Consider the following 16,731-nt stretch of genomic DNA (forward strand, 5'->3'; position numbering starts at 1 on the left):
GACAAAAATAATATTAATTTTGATGACCAGTGTTATTGATCAACACCTTAAATCAAAGAATACAAAATTTGGTATGGGATAAAATTTGTAGTGTACCAAGTTGACAAAATTTGTTTTTTTTTAAAGGTGACTTGGTGGTACGAATCTTATTTCAAATTTCTATAGTACACTTGCAAACGTTCTGAAGACGTTTTTTGATTTCTTTTCGAGTGAACAGCATTTGTTCAGCCTGATCTTTAAAAACACGGCCATGGTTAACAATTATCCGCGTAAAAATGTTCCCGAAACTACCCTCAACAAATAAAATCTTTCGAAATCGATCCAACAGAAATTAATAATTCCTCTTACGTACCCAAGTTGTTAAAAAAACCAACAAATTCCAAATTTTGTTTATATTTTATTAAAAAACTAAAATATTTTTTACATCACATCAATTCCATTCATCATTTTTGGTTTACTTCTTCGAACCAAGTTTCTCTTTCCTCTTTTTGATGTGTTTTTTCACTTTAACTTTTCTCTGATCTGCCTTGGCTTCTCTGATAGCCTTTTTTCTAGCCTTTTTCGATTCTGGTGATTCATCTCTTGGACGAGCTGATGTTTTTTTATTTTTCTTTTTATCTCCATCAGCACTACCATCACTCTCTTCCTCACTACCAGATTCTTCATCATCTTCTTCTCCATCTTCACTATTTGAATCAGCTAAGATATCAGGTTTCGTTTGAACATTCAAATCCGATGTTAAACCTGTGATTTTACTGTAAATAAGTGAAGGTTTCTCTCCCGATTTGGCTTTGTCAATATCACGAGCGAAATGAACAACCTAGAACAAGAATTTCATCAGAAATGGGATTTGATATTTTAAATAAAATAATAATTTCTATCTTCGTGATGTTTTTCTTAAAATATTAAATCCTATTGTTTTTTAAAACGACTTTTTTGTAAATTTCTTTACATATTCTTGTAGGAAATTGAACGCTCTACAAAAAAGGCCTTATACACTTTTTTTGGTTTATCTAACTGTTTAATAGATATTTGAGATCCAAAAATCGAGAAAATCTTTAAAACTTCGTTTTTTGTTCTTAATTTTGTAACAAATTTCTTGGCGTCAAATTGATTTCTTTAACCGTTTAGAAGATAATCGTAACCAAATCGCAATGCATACGAGTCATAAGAAAACTATTGAAATCAGTGGGCATTGGTTTGGATACGAATATCTTCTAAACGGTTAAAGCAATTAATTTAATGCCAAGGACTTCTGTAGTTTTACAAAAAGGCATTGTAAAAGCTAACTGAAATATGATTCAAGACATTTTTTCATAGAGTGAACCCCACTGAAGCTATTCAAACTTAAAGTTCAAAATATATGAAATTATGACTTTTATTTTCGTCGTTATTTAAAAAAAAAATTGAAATTTGTTTGCTCGCTATGGCTTATATGGTTGGAAATAAACACAAAAACAATATTAACAAAGTTTGAAGTCTCTAACATAATTCTAATCCATGCCTCTAAGCGGTTGAAGTTTCTTATGGGAATAAGAAAGGATTTCGGACCTTGTCCGATCAGTTTTAAATTCCAGCCAAACTATTTGTTCCAAAAACTCAAAACTTTACAGACTTAATCCTTGTAGTGAAAAAATGAAAAATGAAATGAAATGAAATGAAAAAATGTCTTGAAGATTTTTTGTAGAGCGCCCAATTTACTATAAGAATCATATTTCAGTTAGCTTTTACAATGCCTTTTTGTAAAACCACAAAAATAAGACAAAAAAAAACAAATTTTTTTCCCTGTTATTTATATGGATAATAGAAAATCAGAAATAGGCACCTTTAAATATTAATATTAAGAGCTCATCTTTTGAGAGACTTTCTTCTTCGTATTTTCGAAAATGTTAAGCCTGTTTTTTATTTAAAAAAGAAAAGTTGCCTCAAAATGACACAGCCTGTTGTATATAGTATATTATATAAGTATATTAGATTTTTTTCTATTTATTACATCTTTTTTAAAAAAAATTCTACAAAGAAGAACGTAAACACGTTCGAAAAGTCTAAGAAGATTTGAAATTTAATAAAGACCTAAAGTCGGCTAAGGATTTGATATTTTAAAATAAAATTCTTAACTTACTTCATCCAATCGTTTGGGTATGTAAGTCCCCTGCCAAACTGCTTCATCGATCTTCTCCTGTGCAGTCAATTGATCAAAATCACGATCCTTTATCCTCTCCGAGATTTCATTCAAACATTCTTCCATATTCTCATCGTTAATAGTTTGATCTGTGATAAAGTCAAACAACTCTTTCACAGTCATCGTGGCAACAGACTTCTTTCGGAAAAATTCCGATATATTCGTGCAATCTTTACGCAAAAAGTCAAATGCATGCGGATGATCATGCTCCACTGATTGACTTACATCAATAATAACTAATTGACCATCCTGAAGGAGAATATTAAATTCCGACAAATCAGCATGAACAAGTTTACACTTGTTGTAGATCTTCCACATAATAACAACGCATTCTCGATATAATTCACGAGCTTTAGAACTCGATATATCGACGTCTTTGAGTTTAGGGGAAGGCCAACCATTTTTTCCACAAAATTCCATGACTAAGACATGGCTTCGTAATACAATTGGCTCCGGAACAGGTACACCCGAGTTCTTCATGCGCAAATAGTTTCGCATTTCTTTCTCGGCCCAAGTGCGAACCATTTTACGTGGATTATGTCGACAATAACCGTGTCGGAAACGAAACTCTCCCGACACATATTTGTCACGATCTTTGAAGACTAAGATCGATGTTTTATAAATTTTAATAGCATATTCTTGATCTGTCTTGGAGACAGCATGATAGACATTGGCTTCTTTGCCCGTCGATATGCAACCATTAATTTCATTAATCAAACCACGATTGAGCAACTTGAAGAGAATCATTCTCGTCCGAGGATCCATGACTTGCTCGGCAGTGGCTCGATCGTGTTTGTCTTTGATTTTGACTCTTTCCGAGTCGACTTTGCGATCGAATGAAACCAAACGATTGGCTGCTTGATCCGACATATTTGTCCGTGGATCATACTTTTCAATATTGATTTTACTAGAATATTTACGAAGAGCTTTATCATTTGGCTGATAACTGGAGACTTTTTGTGTTTGTTTTTGGACATTTGTGTGGTTGGCATTTGAATTTGGAGCCAATTGAGTGTTGTGTTTTTGATAGCCGGTATAAGAATCATCATAATCATAGAAATCATCTTGATCAGAGTCTTCATCGTATTCTTCTTCGTTGTCATCAATATCCTCGGGATTATTTGACTTTATATCATTTTCTTTTGGATCATCATCTTGAAGACCAGAAAACATGACATGTTTGACAGTGAGTTTGGGGAAATTTTCAATTAGTTCGACAGGAGTTGATTGAATATTTGGTTGGTGAAGAAGATCATCTTCTTCAGCATCACTGAATTGATGATCCATTTTGTAATTAATTAGTTGTTGTTTGATAAAATAAAATAGAATTTGTGAAAATTTGCAAAATAAACACGTGTGTTTATTTATATGAAAGAATTTCACCACAGTTTTTATATTTCATATTTTTGACAAATGAAATTTATAGGGTGATTCAGATGGTTTTTATGGTGAAATTAAAGAAATGGAATGCGTTCAGCAGAGAATAATGAAATATTTTTTACTAAGGAGGGGATCACACCTGAAAACCAAAACATGGATCTTTTGCTATCGTTAGGGATTATTTATCATTAATTATTAGGGGTATTCATGATCCGGTGCAACAAAAAGGTGTAAAATTGCTAAATTTTATTTTTGTACTACTACAACTACAAGAAACAAATTTTGCACCATTGTATTTTATTTTTTCAATAGAGTTAGGGTTTAGCAAAAGTGTAAAAAAAATTGTAGTCTGTATATTTTTGATTATTTTAGTTTAAGAAAATGTTACACTTTTGCACTTTTACAACGATACAAGGCCATTTGCATCGAATCGTGAATACATTGCAAAAATATTTTTTCAAGTTATACTTCTTCTGCAACGTTAGGGTATGAAAATTTACTTTTTGAAAAGAAATATCAAAGAAATTAGCAAGTAGAGCCGTCTAGTGCTTATAATTGTGAGACAGTTTTGCTGGTTTTGGTATGAACCTAGTAAGTGAATTTCTATGAGTGAAAACTGGGAAGTATAACTTCAATCGCGTACACACACTCTTTGTTTTTTTTACTAAATCTGTCAAAAAAATGATTTTTGCTCGAACATTATTTGTCCGCGCAAAATTTAGTGGAGACTTTTTCTTTACAGCGGCTTCAAATATCTAAACTTTGCGCGTGAACTGCGTACTGCTTGGAAAAATATTCAAGACAAAATTTGTCCCGAGAAAAAATTTGTATGAGAAATAAAATTTTTCCCGATCTGCGTACTAGGCTTTAAGTATTAGTATAAATAGATTTTTTGCTTATCAAAAAGCCACTCAGTGCGAACTCTACATAAGTTTACTAAAACTAACCACACTTTAGTTGAATGATTCCATTGGAGATTGGAGTTATATTCACCACACAAATTCCTTTTGTCACAACAACTCATTTTTTGACGTTTCATTAATTTTTTTTTATAAAAAAAATGTGTTCGAGCTGAGAAAAACATTAAAATAAAATTTAAATTTTGTTAAAAAAAATGATTATTTAATAAATAATTAATTATGTTTGCATTAGCCGAACTCAAAGATACAATTCGTATTGCTCCGGATCAGTTTCATTTAAAGCTTGTCGAAGCGATTCGTGATGAAATCAATCGTAAACTAGCCAATAAGGTAACAAATCTTCTTCAATCTCACAGAAACAAAGATTTAAAACAGTTTATTCATATTATTGTAGGTCCTTTTAAATGTAGGACTTTGTATAGCTCTCAAAGATATAGTTTCCTTAAAAGATTCCATCATATTACCCGGCGATGGTGCTTCTCATACCGAAGTCATATTCCGGTATATTGTCTTTCGACCAGCAATTGGAAATGTTGTCACCGGCAAAATAAGAAGTTGTAGTCGCGAAGGAGTTCATGTTACATTAGGTTTCTTTGATGATATCCTCATTCCACCGTCAGCTTTGCAACATCCTTCGCGGTTCGAAGAAACCGAACAAGCTTGGGTTTGGGAATATCCAGTCGATGATGGAGAGAAACATGATTTGTTTATGGATATTGGAGAACCCATAAAGTTTCGTGTGTCTGGGGAAGTGTTTGAAGAAAGTTCACCCATTGGTCCGCCGAAGAATGATCAACCCGGATCAGCGACAACGCAAATGAAAGAAATTAAAACACCTTATAGAATTATTGTAATAGTCACTTTAGTTTGGTTTTATATTTTTTTTTTAATTATGTTTGATTTCTATTTTAAGGCAGCTATTAATGAATCAGGACTCGGTGTTTTGTCTTGGTGGGCTTCACAAAATCAAGCTGCCGAAGAAAGCTACGAAGGTGACGAAAATGAAGAATATAATAATGAAGACGATGGTGATGGAGCGTATGAAGAGTGAAATATGTTTCGTTATAGAAATTATACAAGTTTTTGAATATTTTTTTAAAATTAAAAATCAATGTTTTTATTTAGATAAAATTTTTGGATTGTATTTAATTTCAAATGAGTTCATAAAGTTAGAGGTTGAAATTTCTGTCAAATGAAAGAACGGTTGGTAGGTATTGACTGTAAAATATAGGTGTTCGTTAATTGAAATGGAGACTCGTAGAGATTCTATTTGAATAAGAGTTGCTAGTATTGTAGGGAAACAAAGTAGGACTTAAGGTGAATTTAACTTCTATTTTATGATTTTTGCTCTCCTTTCCCTTAACTGGCTTTATCTTTGCCAAAATACTTCTGATTTGAAAGATTTTTTTTAACAAATCAAGGATTTGTTACAGTTTAAGTTTGTTCTAAAACTTTTTTTTTCTGCGGACAACCGTTTCTGTACAATTTTGCATCGCACTCAATTTTCTTCGTTTTTAAGTTGTTTTTTTTTTCACTTTCATATCATTTTATTAAAAAAAAACACGTAAATTAGTATTAATTTTGTTCACTTATTTTTAAAAAAAAGCAGTTTTAAAAAAAAAATAACTTTTTTTCTTTAAAAACCACTACTGAAAGTAATTAAAAAAAATAAACAAACTGTGTGAATAAAAAAAAAAAATAGTTTTTTAATACAAAATTAACTTAAATGAATGAAAATTTTTCTGAGCTTTATCTATTTCTTCTTTTATTAACCACAACAGCTCAGAAAAGGTTTTTAATTCAATTAATTTAATTTTGTATTAAAAAATTAGTTTTGGGCGGTGGCTGTGGGACAACCTGTATTTAGAGACCCATTTTTATGAAAAACTCATTTTTTAAAAAAAGTGGGTTATGCCTTATCCCACTATTGTTCTCATAGCCTCATTTGTACTTTTACTAATATTTTTCCAGAAGTACCTACTCAGCTGACTGCAAATGAATTTCACTCCATTTTATTCAGGTAGGTTATTTTTCCGTAAAGAATGAATATATAAAAGCCCAACAAACTTAAATTGAAAACGTTTTTTCTAGTAAATCCAGATTGAATCATAAAAACTGTTAAGTTAACTTTAACCCCGCACTCAAAAGCTGGGTCTAGGTGGTTTTCCCTAATTTTTAACTTACTATACATATAATTACCATTGAGGTCAACTTTAGGATTCGTAAAAAATCGAAAAAACAATGAAGTATGTCATCATGGCGATTGCGAAAAGAAGTGGGTCTCGCAATTCTATGTCTGTATCCATTTCGATCTACAGCTAAAACCACTCAAGCGTTATTCTTCAAACATGTAAGTTAAGGGTTTTTTCGTGATTTCTTCGAGAGGAAATTGAAATGTTATTTTAGGATCAGAATTCGGTACTTGCCAATCGAAAAAAAAAAGCTTTAACGACTTTGATCCTTTTTTTTTCAAAAGGATTAATAAATTTTATTTAAATTGTTGACTTATCGTTTCATTAGAACAGCGTACCAAATTTTATTTTTAAAACTTGTATAGTTGTGCTGAATTTTTTTAACGGATCCTACAATTTTCAAAAAAAAATAATTTATTCAAGAAGTCCAATGGCATACTTCGTTTGATGTTTAAAACTAATATGAATGCTATAAAAAGCTTTAATATTCTGCTGAGCAACCAGAAGAGCAAGTGCACGTACTTGGTCGTGGATTTTATTTATTTCTACACCATTTTATTAAGAAAAATGTCTCGTTGAGCAGCATTTTTGTATTTCCATTATGAAAGACTATTTTCTTTAAGATTAAAAAAAAAATTTAAAAAAACATAATTTTTTACCGATTTCCAAAAAGGAGGAGGTATTCAATTCGTCTGTATCCATAGATGACGGAATTGTTTTTTGATAAAAATGATTATTATATACCTAGTTAATTTTTAACGGTTTTAAAATTTATTTTACACATTTAAGCTTTTAAAAATAATGATAGCACAGTCATAGTTTATTTATTTTATTTAAAAATGTTTTTTTTTTTTGCATTAAATCCAATCGACGATAGAAATTTTCCTGCACGAGATACTACATGACTACTACTCGTATCGAGACCTTTTCATTAATACAGCTCACTAAGTGTTACACTGATGACTGACTACCCATTCTCTTTTCAATATTTATCAATAATTGTAAGCTGACAATGGGAATGATTGTCATTATTGGCTTTTCCGTTAATACATATTTCCTCTTACTCAGTTAAAGTTGAAACTAACAATATTATGGGATCCACTGATTCACTGTATTCTCAAAATTTCGTAATGCTATCTCAATTATAAAATCAAACAAGTGGAGGCTTTGCGAAAATTTCTTTATCATAAATCAACACAATTGATAAGAATATAAGTTTATTTATTTATTTATTTATTCTTTATTCATCTACGGATTTATAAATCTTACAGACTACTTACAAATTTCATTAAAAGCTTAATTAATTCAATAAATACAATATTTTTGCTTTATAATCGTTTCTATTCATTGCCAAGTCTATTTCATTACAGTAGTTATTATAAAGCTTAATGCATCTAGTGAAAGATTCATTACAACCATAGTTAAATCTATGTCTAGGGATATTAAGAAAATCACGTTGACGCATTCTTCTTTCTGGAATATATATTTCAAAAATTTGCAAAATATTCAAACTTTTAATTCGATAAGAAAAAACATCATGAACAAACAACAAGCATTGAACAGAACGTCTTTTTTCGAGAGAATCCAAGCCAATTAAGGAACATCTTGAATTGTAAGAAGGAGTATCATGTTAACAATTTCTTACTCATGAATAGAAAACAACAAGAGAAATATTTCCTTTGAAACTTTTTCCTATTAAAACAAAAATTACTTACAATACCAATGTTTCGAGCAGATGGAAACTGTAATGACTACAGGGTTGAATGTTAGCATCTGGATGTAAATCTTTCCTTTTTATTACTCAAAATTCCATTAAACAACAAACAAAATAACAGTAATTTAAATGCTATGCATAACATTTATTCAAACATACATAACATTAACATAAAATTATAATATTTTCATTACGAAAATTTTAGGAATACATATAGTTTATAAATAAACAAAAAAAAAAAAGTAATAAGAAAAAAAAATATCTTAAATTTATGGATTATATGATTGATTTGATATCAATAAAACTTTCCCTTGCGTATTCTCAAATTTCGGCATTGTTTTCCATTCATCTCTAAATGGATTATATTCTTGAAATAAATTATTACCATATGCAATCATTCGATCACCAAATCCTTCACAATGATCACAATCTCCCTTAACAAAAGTCTTTCCAAGTGATATAACTTCCGATGATTTGATTACATAGTTATATCTTAATATACTATTTTTGGCAACAGCTATGAAGAAATCATTACTAAACACACTCACAGTGCCAGTTCCAACAAGATTATCATTTGTAACTAACCAATCATATGTCCAAGTGTCATTAGCAGGATCATAAAGATTATGATGATACATTGTTGACATTCCTTGTCCAGTTTTTATAGAAACACATAGTTTATTTAATGTTACTGAAACGCATACTAAAACTGGTGATGAATAATTCATTGGAGCAACATATTTCCATTGTTTGATAGATGGATCATATTTTTCGATAGTGTTGAAATTAACACCCCCTTGACATCCACCAACAGCATATATACATCCATTCAATGATGCCATTCCAAATAGCTTTCTTTTGGTATTAAGAGGGGCTAACGATGACCATTTAAAGGTCTTCAAATCCAAACAATCCACTCGGTCAGTTAGTTCTTTGGTTGTGGTCAGTACCCCACCGGCAATAATCAACTTCCCTTTAAAAGAAGTACTTCCAAAATCCTCCCGTCCAAATGTCAAAGCCGGGATTCCTGATTTATAAATCCAATCATTCAACACGGGATAGTACAATCCAATGTTCAAAGCGCCTCCATTGGCACTCCAACCACTAATTGCCATAACCATGCCATTAAAGTTTCTTAATTGAGTATGCTTTTCCGTGTACAAGGAAAGACGGAACTCTGGCAGCAAATGCCACTTGTAAGCTTTGCAAATTAGTCTTTCGCATTCGATACTTTTGCAAGACGGTTCAATGCAACTTGCAATGAATTTCGGAGTTAAAAGTGGAAATCGAACGTGATGAAGTAGTTTACTCATAAACTCTTCTCTATTCGTTTTGTCATGGTCTATCCAAGACATTAGACTACGGAAAACATCCTCTTCCGAGTCGACTCTCAAATCGCTACTCGAGAGGAATTTACTCAATTGATAGACATCGAGTTTAAAGAATTCTTCGTCTTTTCGGAGTTTTCCGAAATTATCACAAACAAAAGTTTCCGATTGTTTGTATAAATCATCGAGATTATATTGCTCAGCAAATAAAGCAATTCCCAAGCAATTAGATGAATCTAATTGTTTGACAATAAAGTCACAACATAACGACTTTAAAGGTGTCAATTGTAACAAACAAGCAGCTCGAAGTATATCTTCGACTGTGTCAGCTGTTAATTCAATTGAAGCTGTATAAATATATTTTATGACCAATTCTAATATTGGCCCTTCGATATCAAGATTGCCTTTATTTTCGGCAGCTTCTCTCATTGATCCGCCAAACATTCCTAAGAAAACATCACTCGAAGCGCATAGAATCATTTTGTGTGCTTCGATTTGATAGATGTTATCTTTGGCAATTAAAGTGACATCACAGAATTTCTTTTCATTAAAGAAATCGTGGATTTTATTCATAATGATATTAAAGTGTTCCGAGGATTTGCATGTTTCTGGTGTTGGTGTTTCGGTTTTTAGGTTTAGGCTGCGATTTGGTGTTGTTGTTGTTGATTCGGTCATTTTTGGTGGATGTAAGTTGTTTACAAAAATGAATAAATTAAACAATACTTTACTTTACTTTGATGGAAAGTTTTGCAAATTTTTGATGAAGTTTTTAACAAATTGCTGTTAGTTGTTTACACTGTTTTTGCGACGGCAAAAATTTATAACAGACAGATAAATTCAAAAGAAGTTTTTTCAGAAACAGAAGAACAACAAAAAAAAAAAGTAAATTCTTTCCAATAGATTTCCAGTTGAAATGACAGATGAGTAATTTTCCAAGGAGAAGTATGGTGGAAAAAATAGGTCTGTTCAATGAGGTTGTTGTAAACCGATCCTAGAAAACTTGTATTTTGAGAATTAATTAATTAAAGTGGTTTAAAGCCTAGTACGCAGATAAAGCGAAACGAAAAATTTTGAAGTCTCCAAAGTCAATAGCAAACATGTTAACGAAAAAAATACCATCGTATTATAGCAAAGTAAAAATAATAAAAGTACAAATCAAAAAATTCAAGAAAAAACATCTGAAAATATGTTTTAAAGCAAAAATAAATTAAATTTCGTTCTAGATTTCGTTAATGAAATTTTGTATTGTATTTGTATTTTTGTATTTTTGCAAAAGTACAAAAGTGAAATTTAGCGCAATTTATTTGTACAAAAGAGTATATAAATTGCTACTTAAGCCTGGTACGCTGCTAGCGCTAAATTTTAGCTCCCATACAAATTATCGATAAATTTTATCTTAGCTAAAATGGATCCCATACAAATTATCGATAACTTGTATGGGAATTTTATCTCGGCTAAAATTTAGCGCGAGCAGCGTACCAGGCTTTAGACCAAAAACTAAGCTTTCTGCATCATTTCGTCGCCGTGAAGCAAAATTGTTCTAAGTCACAAAAGGCAAATTTTACAGGGGACGATTTTTAAGTTTCAAATTGGTTTAAAGCGACAATTTTCTGCTCGTTTGCCATTCAAGTTATGTTTTTTTAAAGTTTGTTCTTTTCTCTCGAATAAATTATACAAGTTTACCTCATTAGTAGGTGTATACTATATTTTAATAATTTTTAAAACTAAAAACCCAAAAATGGACATAGAACAATTCCTATAGGTACAAGGACGTTTTTTCCTTAAATAAAAAAAAAATAATATTATCTGCGGAATGAAATTTTTTTGACAAAAACGGTTTTCAAATTCGGAAAGAGCACCCTCAAATTAAGAATTGCATCATTAACTACTCATTTTTGGTAAAAAGTGAATTTAGAACAATTTTGCTTTACGCCGCGCCGACGATTTGTTTTAATTTTGCAATGTCAAAAACTATACAAAATGCGTTTGAAAATTTTCACTTTTATACTTTTTCACTTTTTGAGCCAATGTAGTTAAGGCTTATAAAGGTATAGGTAACTACAACGGCCACTTTTTTCAAAAAGTCAAAAAGTGAAAATTTTCAAACTCATTTTGTGACAGTTTTTCCCACCACAAACTTAAAAATAATGATGCAGAAAGCTTATTTTTTGTCAAACTCGTACAAAATTTTGACACATTTACCACTTTACAACGTTTACCGTTTACACACAGTTTACACCGTTTCATGAATACCCCTAGGGTTCTTCACCACATAATTTCTCGTGGGTCCTAACATCCGTAGGCTCTAATGTTTTGTACGCCCCTGTCCATTTTTTCGGAAAGATCTAGGTTTTGAATTAAGTAAAGTACAAAAAACCAATTTCAAAAAATTATTTTGTTTTGTTAGTAGAATTTCGCACTTTACTCAAAACAAGGCACCTATTTCTCTTCAAGCTACATCAGCCAAATTTATTTCATCTACGACCCTTAAAACTAAATAGTAAAGCTCCATTGAATATTGGAAAATATTCTTTGTGTTCGGAATAATGAATAATCCAGAAATACTAAAATTGTATCCGTGAGGTTCACTAAGACGGACCTATTGAAGTTTTATTACTTACCTACATAAAATTTTAGAAATTCTTTGTGACTTACTTTCCCATTGAATTCCTCATATGACTAATTGTATTGTTTTATATTTCTCCTTTATTTTAATTTAAAGCAAAGTTAAATAAAATATTTTTACAAAAAAAGGCAAGTTCGTATTTTATTCCATTAAGATCCATAAAAATTTTACATAAAAAGTTAAAAATTATTTATAATTATTATGTATTAGTAAATACATGTATTAATATTATTATAGTCATATATATTTATAAGAAAATCTTATCACAGGCAGAATGCTTTATACTTAAATTAAACAAAAATAATAAAATTTTAAAACTATATAATAATAATATAAAAAAAAAAATTCACCATACATTTTTAAGTTTTACAACGTTTTCTTAAACTTATATAAAGTAAAGTTCTAAAGAACACCATTAAAACCATAAGATATCCAAATTCATGTATAATTGAAACTTTATCCATTTGTAAAAATCTCAACAGCACTTTCGGATCACCAAAATGACAATAGAAATCTTTACATGTCAATTCTTCACGATTAAATCCAAATACAGAAAGTATAAGTGAAACAGCACCAACTCGAATATATGAAAATTTCATAATAATATTCATATATGTTGGTATTTCGCTAGCAAAATCAAAGCCATAAATAGCAAGTCCCATAAATGGTGCAATCATCATTGGTCCGACAGCTGATCCATTCTGGAGAAGAAATTAGGAAAAAAAATTTAATTTAAAAAATCAGTCAGTTGGAAAGCTACTATTTTAAATGTCTTACTGTTATACTAAATGTAGCACCAATCCATAAACCCATTCCTTCGGCAACAAGAGATGTTACAATACCGACCAATGCAAATAAACAAAAACGCCAGATTTGAGGCGGCATGCCAGCCATCCAATAAGTCAATGAGAGGAAAACTATATTCAAAATTATCTAAAAAAAAAGAAAACAAAAAATGGTGTAAAGTTTTAAGCTCTCATCAAATATTTATAATCACAAGGAAGCATTACAAGACTTTGCCCGGGCGCCATTTTATAATGTGCCTTCGTTTCTTTTGAATTCGTTGAGATATCAATTTCTCAAAATTCTGGTAACCTTTATTAATTCAATTAGCCAAGTTTAAAGTTTAATTTGATTCATAGGCAAAGTAAAATCACCCGGGCGCCACTTAAGAATTAGAGTTTTTTGCTTTTTAGCCTCGTTACAGAAATATTAATAGGAAAAGGTAGTTTTAATGTGTCTTCACATTAAAACCAACTTACTTGAACAGGAATTCGGGACAGTGTCAATGCCATATAGTATGGAGGCAATGTGTACCATCGATTAAATGTTTCCTTTTTCACCATTTTAACATCGCCCGGATCTGAAATTTCAAAAGAAAGTGAAAACATAAGCAAAAATATTTTCAAGATTTTCAAAAATTTCACTTACAACTCAAAATCGGTACCATTACTTGTGTATAAACTATTGTCAATATGGTACCAATGCAGAACTTTAAATGGTCAAACATTCTTTCGCCCTCATTTGCTGATTTGTAAAATATAATGCCTGATAAAGAAACATAAAATTAAAGATAACAACAAATAATATTCTATATAATTCTATGTTTTTCTTCGAATGAAAAGACTTCGAAATCGAATTTCGAAATTATTTAATAATTATTATGTATAAATCTTACCGAAACACAATCCACACATAACATGATGAACAATTTGAATTAGCAATGCAATACGTGCGCGTAGAATTTTCAACATCATTACATTCAACAAAACATAGAATTGTCTAAACGACGATATCTTCTCTCTATCCGTTCGAATTCTTTTCGAAAATGCTTTCATTTTTTCAACTATCGCAAAGGCAGCATCTCGATCTAATGAACAGCATGGTAGCATTCTTCGTTTAGTCTTTTCTTCAATAAACATAGTTGTGACGGCATTTCGAAATATCATTTCGGTTTGTTCGCTTTTTTCGAAGGGCAGAGAATTTGGTGTTGTGGTTGAGTACATAAGTTTGCCATTTTGTGTAACTTCGGCTAAAGTTGGAATGAGATTACCATCATCGGAATCACAAAGTTCAATAACTGTAAATGGAACAGTTATTTCAAATTATTGTTCAAACTGTTGCGTACCTTACTTTTGGTATATTTAACTATATTTCTATTACATTTAACTATATTTCTGGTATATACAAAAATTGTTATGATTAAATATACATACAAGAAATAAAGTTTTCCCTGCCGATTTCTTTTCTTCTGTGTACAAATTAAACTTACTGTAATCCGAAGGGCTATAATACATTGGACATGTGAGATTAATGTGTCCCAAAAATGGAATGATCGCCGACGGAGTACCCTGATAGACACATTGTCCTTTGGCAAGTACAAAAATATTATCAAAATAACTTAATATCGTTGCTGAAGGCTGATGTATTGTACAAACAATAGTTCGGCCTTCTCTAGCTAATCGGCTTAGCAAGCGAATACATTGTGCGGCTGTCACTTCATCTAAACCACTTGTTGGCTCATCCAAAAAGAATATATTTGGATTTGCCACCAATTCGAGGGCAATAGAGAGGCGTTTACGTTCGCCACCGCTCAAATGATTTGATGTTGTATTACGACGATGATTTAAATGGAGATTTTCAAGGATTTCTGTAACTAATTCGCGATAGCCTTGACGATTTTTAAGCTTAAGATCACAAGCGAGATTCATGAGCTCCTGTACGGTAAGTAATGTGTGATGGCTGTCATCTTGAGTTATGTAACAAGAGTCTTTGCGATTTATTTTTATGTGTCCGGTGACGCCCGATGTGCTACAAGAAAATAAAATAAATAAAATATTTTTTTAATCTTGAATGATATTCAAGAACAATATTTTGTATGTAGGAAGAACGGTAAGAAAGTGCACATTTTAACATGAGAAGTGTCAAAAGTCTACAAAATTCTCTCCAAAGCTAAGATTTTGAAAATAATTTTGCATGATCTCTAAAGGTTATGTTTTGGAGAGAATTTATCGCGATCCGTAGTACATTAGGCTAAGCAGATTGCACTTAATTAAAGCTTCCCTAGAAAATTTCTCTCCAAAATTTTAGCTTTGGAGAGAATTTTGTATCATAGCTACAATCTAGCTCGATCTGCATTCTAACTAGGCTTCAAGTTCCAATAACGGCCTACAAAGTGCAAATTAATTGACTCTTAAACTGAAACTTAAACTGAATAGCCATAGTGTCAAATACTTTATTTGAATTTTAACAAAAAAAAAACACTTACCTGAATCCTGATATTGCATTCAATAAACTGCTTTTTCCTGCACCAGATGGCCCCATAATAGCTGACAGCTCGCCATTGCGAAATGCACCACTCACTCCACGAAGAATGCTACGCGTTCCTGTCACTTTAACTGAAAAGTAATAGAACAATGAAATAATAGGTAAATAACGTAATTTTCTTATGAGAATAAATAAAATCTTTAGATTTTACATCAAAATATAAAACTGAGATTAAATAAATGAGTACTTTTATGTCAAACTTTGAAATTTGCATGTTGCTTTTAAATTACTAAAATATAGTGACATCAGCGCCGCGATGTTATAAATTGAGGATTTTGGTAGTGGCATCACCCTATTACTAACTATTACTAACAATAATTTAGCTTCTATAAAGCGCCTTATAGATGCTACTGTAGATTCTATAAAGCTTTACTTATCGAAGCAAAACTGTTGGTTGGGTTTGGACATTTTTCAAATTTCCGAAATTCTTACCACCTACTTTACTTCGAAATTTTTTTTATTTCTAAAAGATAGATATATTAATATAAACGACATGAACGTAAATTATTGTGCTTAAACAAAATAACCATTAATTAACCTTTAACAACTTCATCGTGCTTCCGATTAAAATCTTCAAGAAACTACTCAAAATACCAATGTGTACCTACCCAATAATAATAATAAGCGTAATATATGGTCTGCAAAAGAGATCATACGAAATACGATTAGTCAGCCAACTGACTTTTGTATGTAAATATTGTGAACAGCATCTACTACAGAACAGTCAGAAAACAGATAACCAACAGAGTACCAACTAAATGGACTTTAAGTTCATTGTTCTCTTCCATTTTTATATTCATATTCAAAGTGCCAAACAGAGAAAACTGATCGTTTTGCATTTCAATTTTGTTTGTGTTTTTTTTCTCAGCTGGTTTTGTTTTTAATGATTCATCTTCAATTTTATATTCGACATACAGGACAGAATAATATACACAAGATCGACCGGTATAATAATGAGGCCAAAGTTAAAGAAAGACCTCTTTAATTGTGTGTCTTTCTTTTACCCTGGCCATCGCAATGGTTATTATTATTATTATTTTTTTTTTTTTTGGGACTGGCAAT

General features: G+C 31.0%; 5 protein-coding genes across 7 annotated transcripts in view; 2 read left to right on the forward strand and 3 right to left on the reverse strand.

The window, feature by feature from the left end:
* LOC129919139 (translation initiation factor eIF-2B subunit epsilon-like) overlaps positions 1–16,731 on the forward strand; it is an 80,547-nt gene that overhangs the window by 6,877 nt on the left and 56,939 nt on the right. The window lies entirely within an intron of this gene.
* On the reverse strand, positions 378–3,575 carry LOC129919137 (serine/threonine-protein kinase RIO1). The gene is made up of 2 exons (XM_055999986.1): positions 2,123–3,575; positions 378–820 (listed from the first exon to the last, which is right to left on the reverse strand). Exons 1-2 carry the CDS (start codon positions 3,467–3,469, stop codon positions 455–457), a joined length of 1,713 nt encoding a protein of 570 aa, XP_055855961.1. The 5' UTR covers positions 3,470–3,575; the 3' UTR covers positions 378–454.
* Positions 4,604–5,613, forward strand: LOC129919141 (DNA-directed RNA polymerase III subunit RPC8). Its single transcript, XM_055999990.1, has 3 exons — positions 4,604–4,812; positions 4,877–5,332; positions 5,396–5,613. Exons 1-3 carry the CDS (start codon positions 4,702–4,704, stop codon positions 5,531–5,533), a joined length of 705 nt encoding a protein of 234 aa, XP_055855965.1. The 5' UTR covers positions 4,604–4,701; the 3' UTR covers positions 5,534–5,613.
* Positions 8,518–10,586, reverse strand: LOC129919136 (kelch-like protein 5). Its single transcript, XM_055999985.1, has one exon. The coding sequence runs from the start codon at positions 10,389–10,391 to the stop codon at positions 8,658–8,660; it is 1,734 nt and encodes a 577-aa protein (XP_055855960.1). The 5' UTR covers positions 10,392–10,586; the 3' UTR covers positions 8,518–8,657.
* The window catches only part of LOC129919133 (ATP-binding cassette subfamily G member 4), a 36,396-nt gene continuing 32,257 nt past the window's right edge, over positions 12,593–16,731 (reverse strand). For 2 of the 3 annotated variants that reach the window (XM_055999980.1, XM_055999979.1), the window contains exons 3-9: positions 15,611–15,740; positions 14,615–15,153; positions 14,021–14,422; positions 13,774–13,890; positions 13,605–13,705; positions 13,120–13,275; positions 12,593–13,043 (exon numbers count right to left, since the gene is read on the reverse strand). In XM_055999980.1, the coding sequence (XP_055855955.1) occupies positions 12,702–13,043; positions 13,120–13,275; positions 13,605–13,705; positions 13,774–13,890; positions 14,021–14,422; positions 14,615–15,153; positions 15,611–15,740 (1,787 nt within the window). In that variant the 3' untranslated portion in view covers positions 12,593–12,701. The remainder of the gene's footprint in view (positions 13,044–13,119; positions 13,276–13,604; positions 13,706–13,773; positions 13,891–14,020; positions 14,423–14,614; positions 15,154–15,610; positions 15,741–16,731) is intronic. The other variant, XM_055999978.1, reaches the window with a different exon arrangement.

The sequence above is a fragment of the Episyrphus balteatus genome, chromosome 4 (assembly GCF_945859705.1).
Source record: "Episyrphus balteatus chromosome 4, idEpiBalt1.1, whole genome shotgun sequence".
NCBI lineage: Eukaryota > Metazoa > Arthropoda > Insecta > Diptera > Syrphidae > Episyrphus > Episyrphus balteatus.

Excerpts from the sequence above, each read along its gene's own strand:
- LOC129919137 (XM_055999986.1), bottom strand. The coding sequence starts at position 3,469 with ATGGATCATCAATTCAGTGATGCTGAAGAAGATGATCTTCTTCACCAA. Across the intron at positions 821-2,122 it reads TACCCAAACGATTGGATGAA|GTTGTTCATTTCGCTCGTGA; the intron begins GTAAGTTAAGAA and ends TTCTTGTTCTAG.
- LOC129919141 (XM_055999990.1), top strand. The coding sequence starts at position 4,702 with ATGTTTGCATTAGCCGAACTCAAAGATACAATTCGTATTGCTCCGGAT. Across the intron at positions 4,813-4,876 it reads ATCGTAAACTAGCCAATAAG|GTCCTTTTAAATGTAGGACT; the intron begins GTAACAAATCTT and ends ATATTATTGTAG. Across the intron at positions 5,333-5,395 it reads AAACACCTTATAGAATTATT|GCAGCTATTAATGAATCAGG; the intron begins GTAATAGTCACT and ends TTCTATTTTAAG.
- LOC129919136 (XM_055999985.1), bottom strand. The coding sequence starts at position 10,391 with ATGACCGAATCAACAACAACAACACCAAATCGCAGCCTAAACCTAAAA.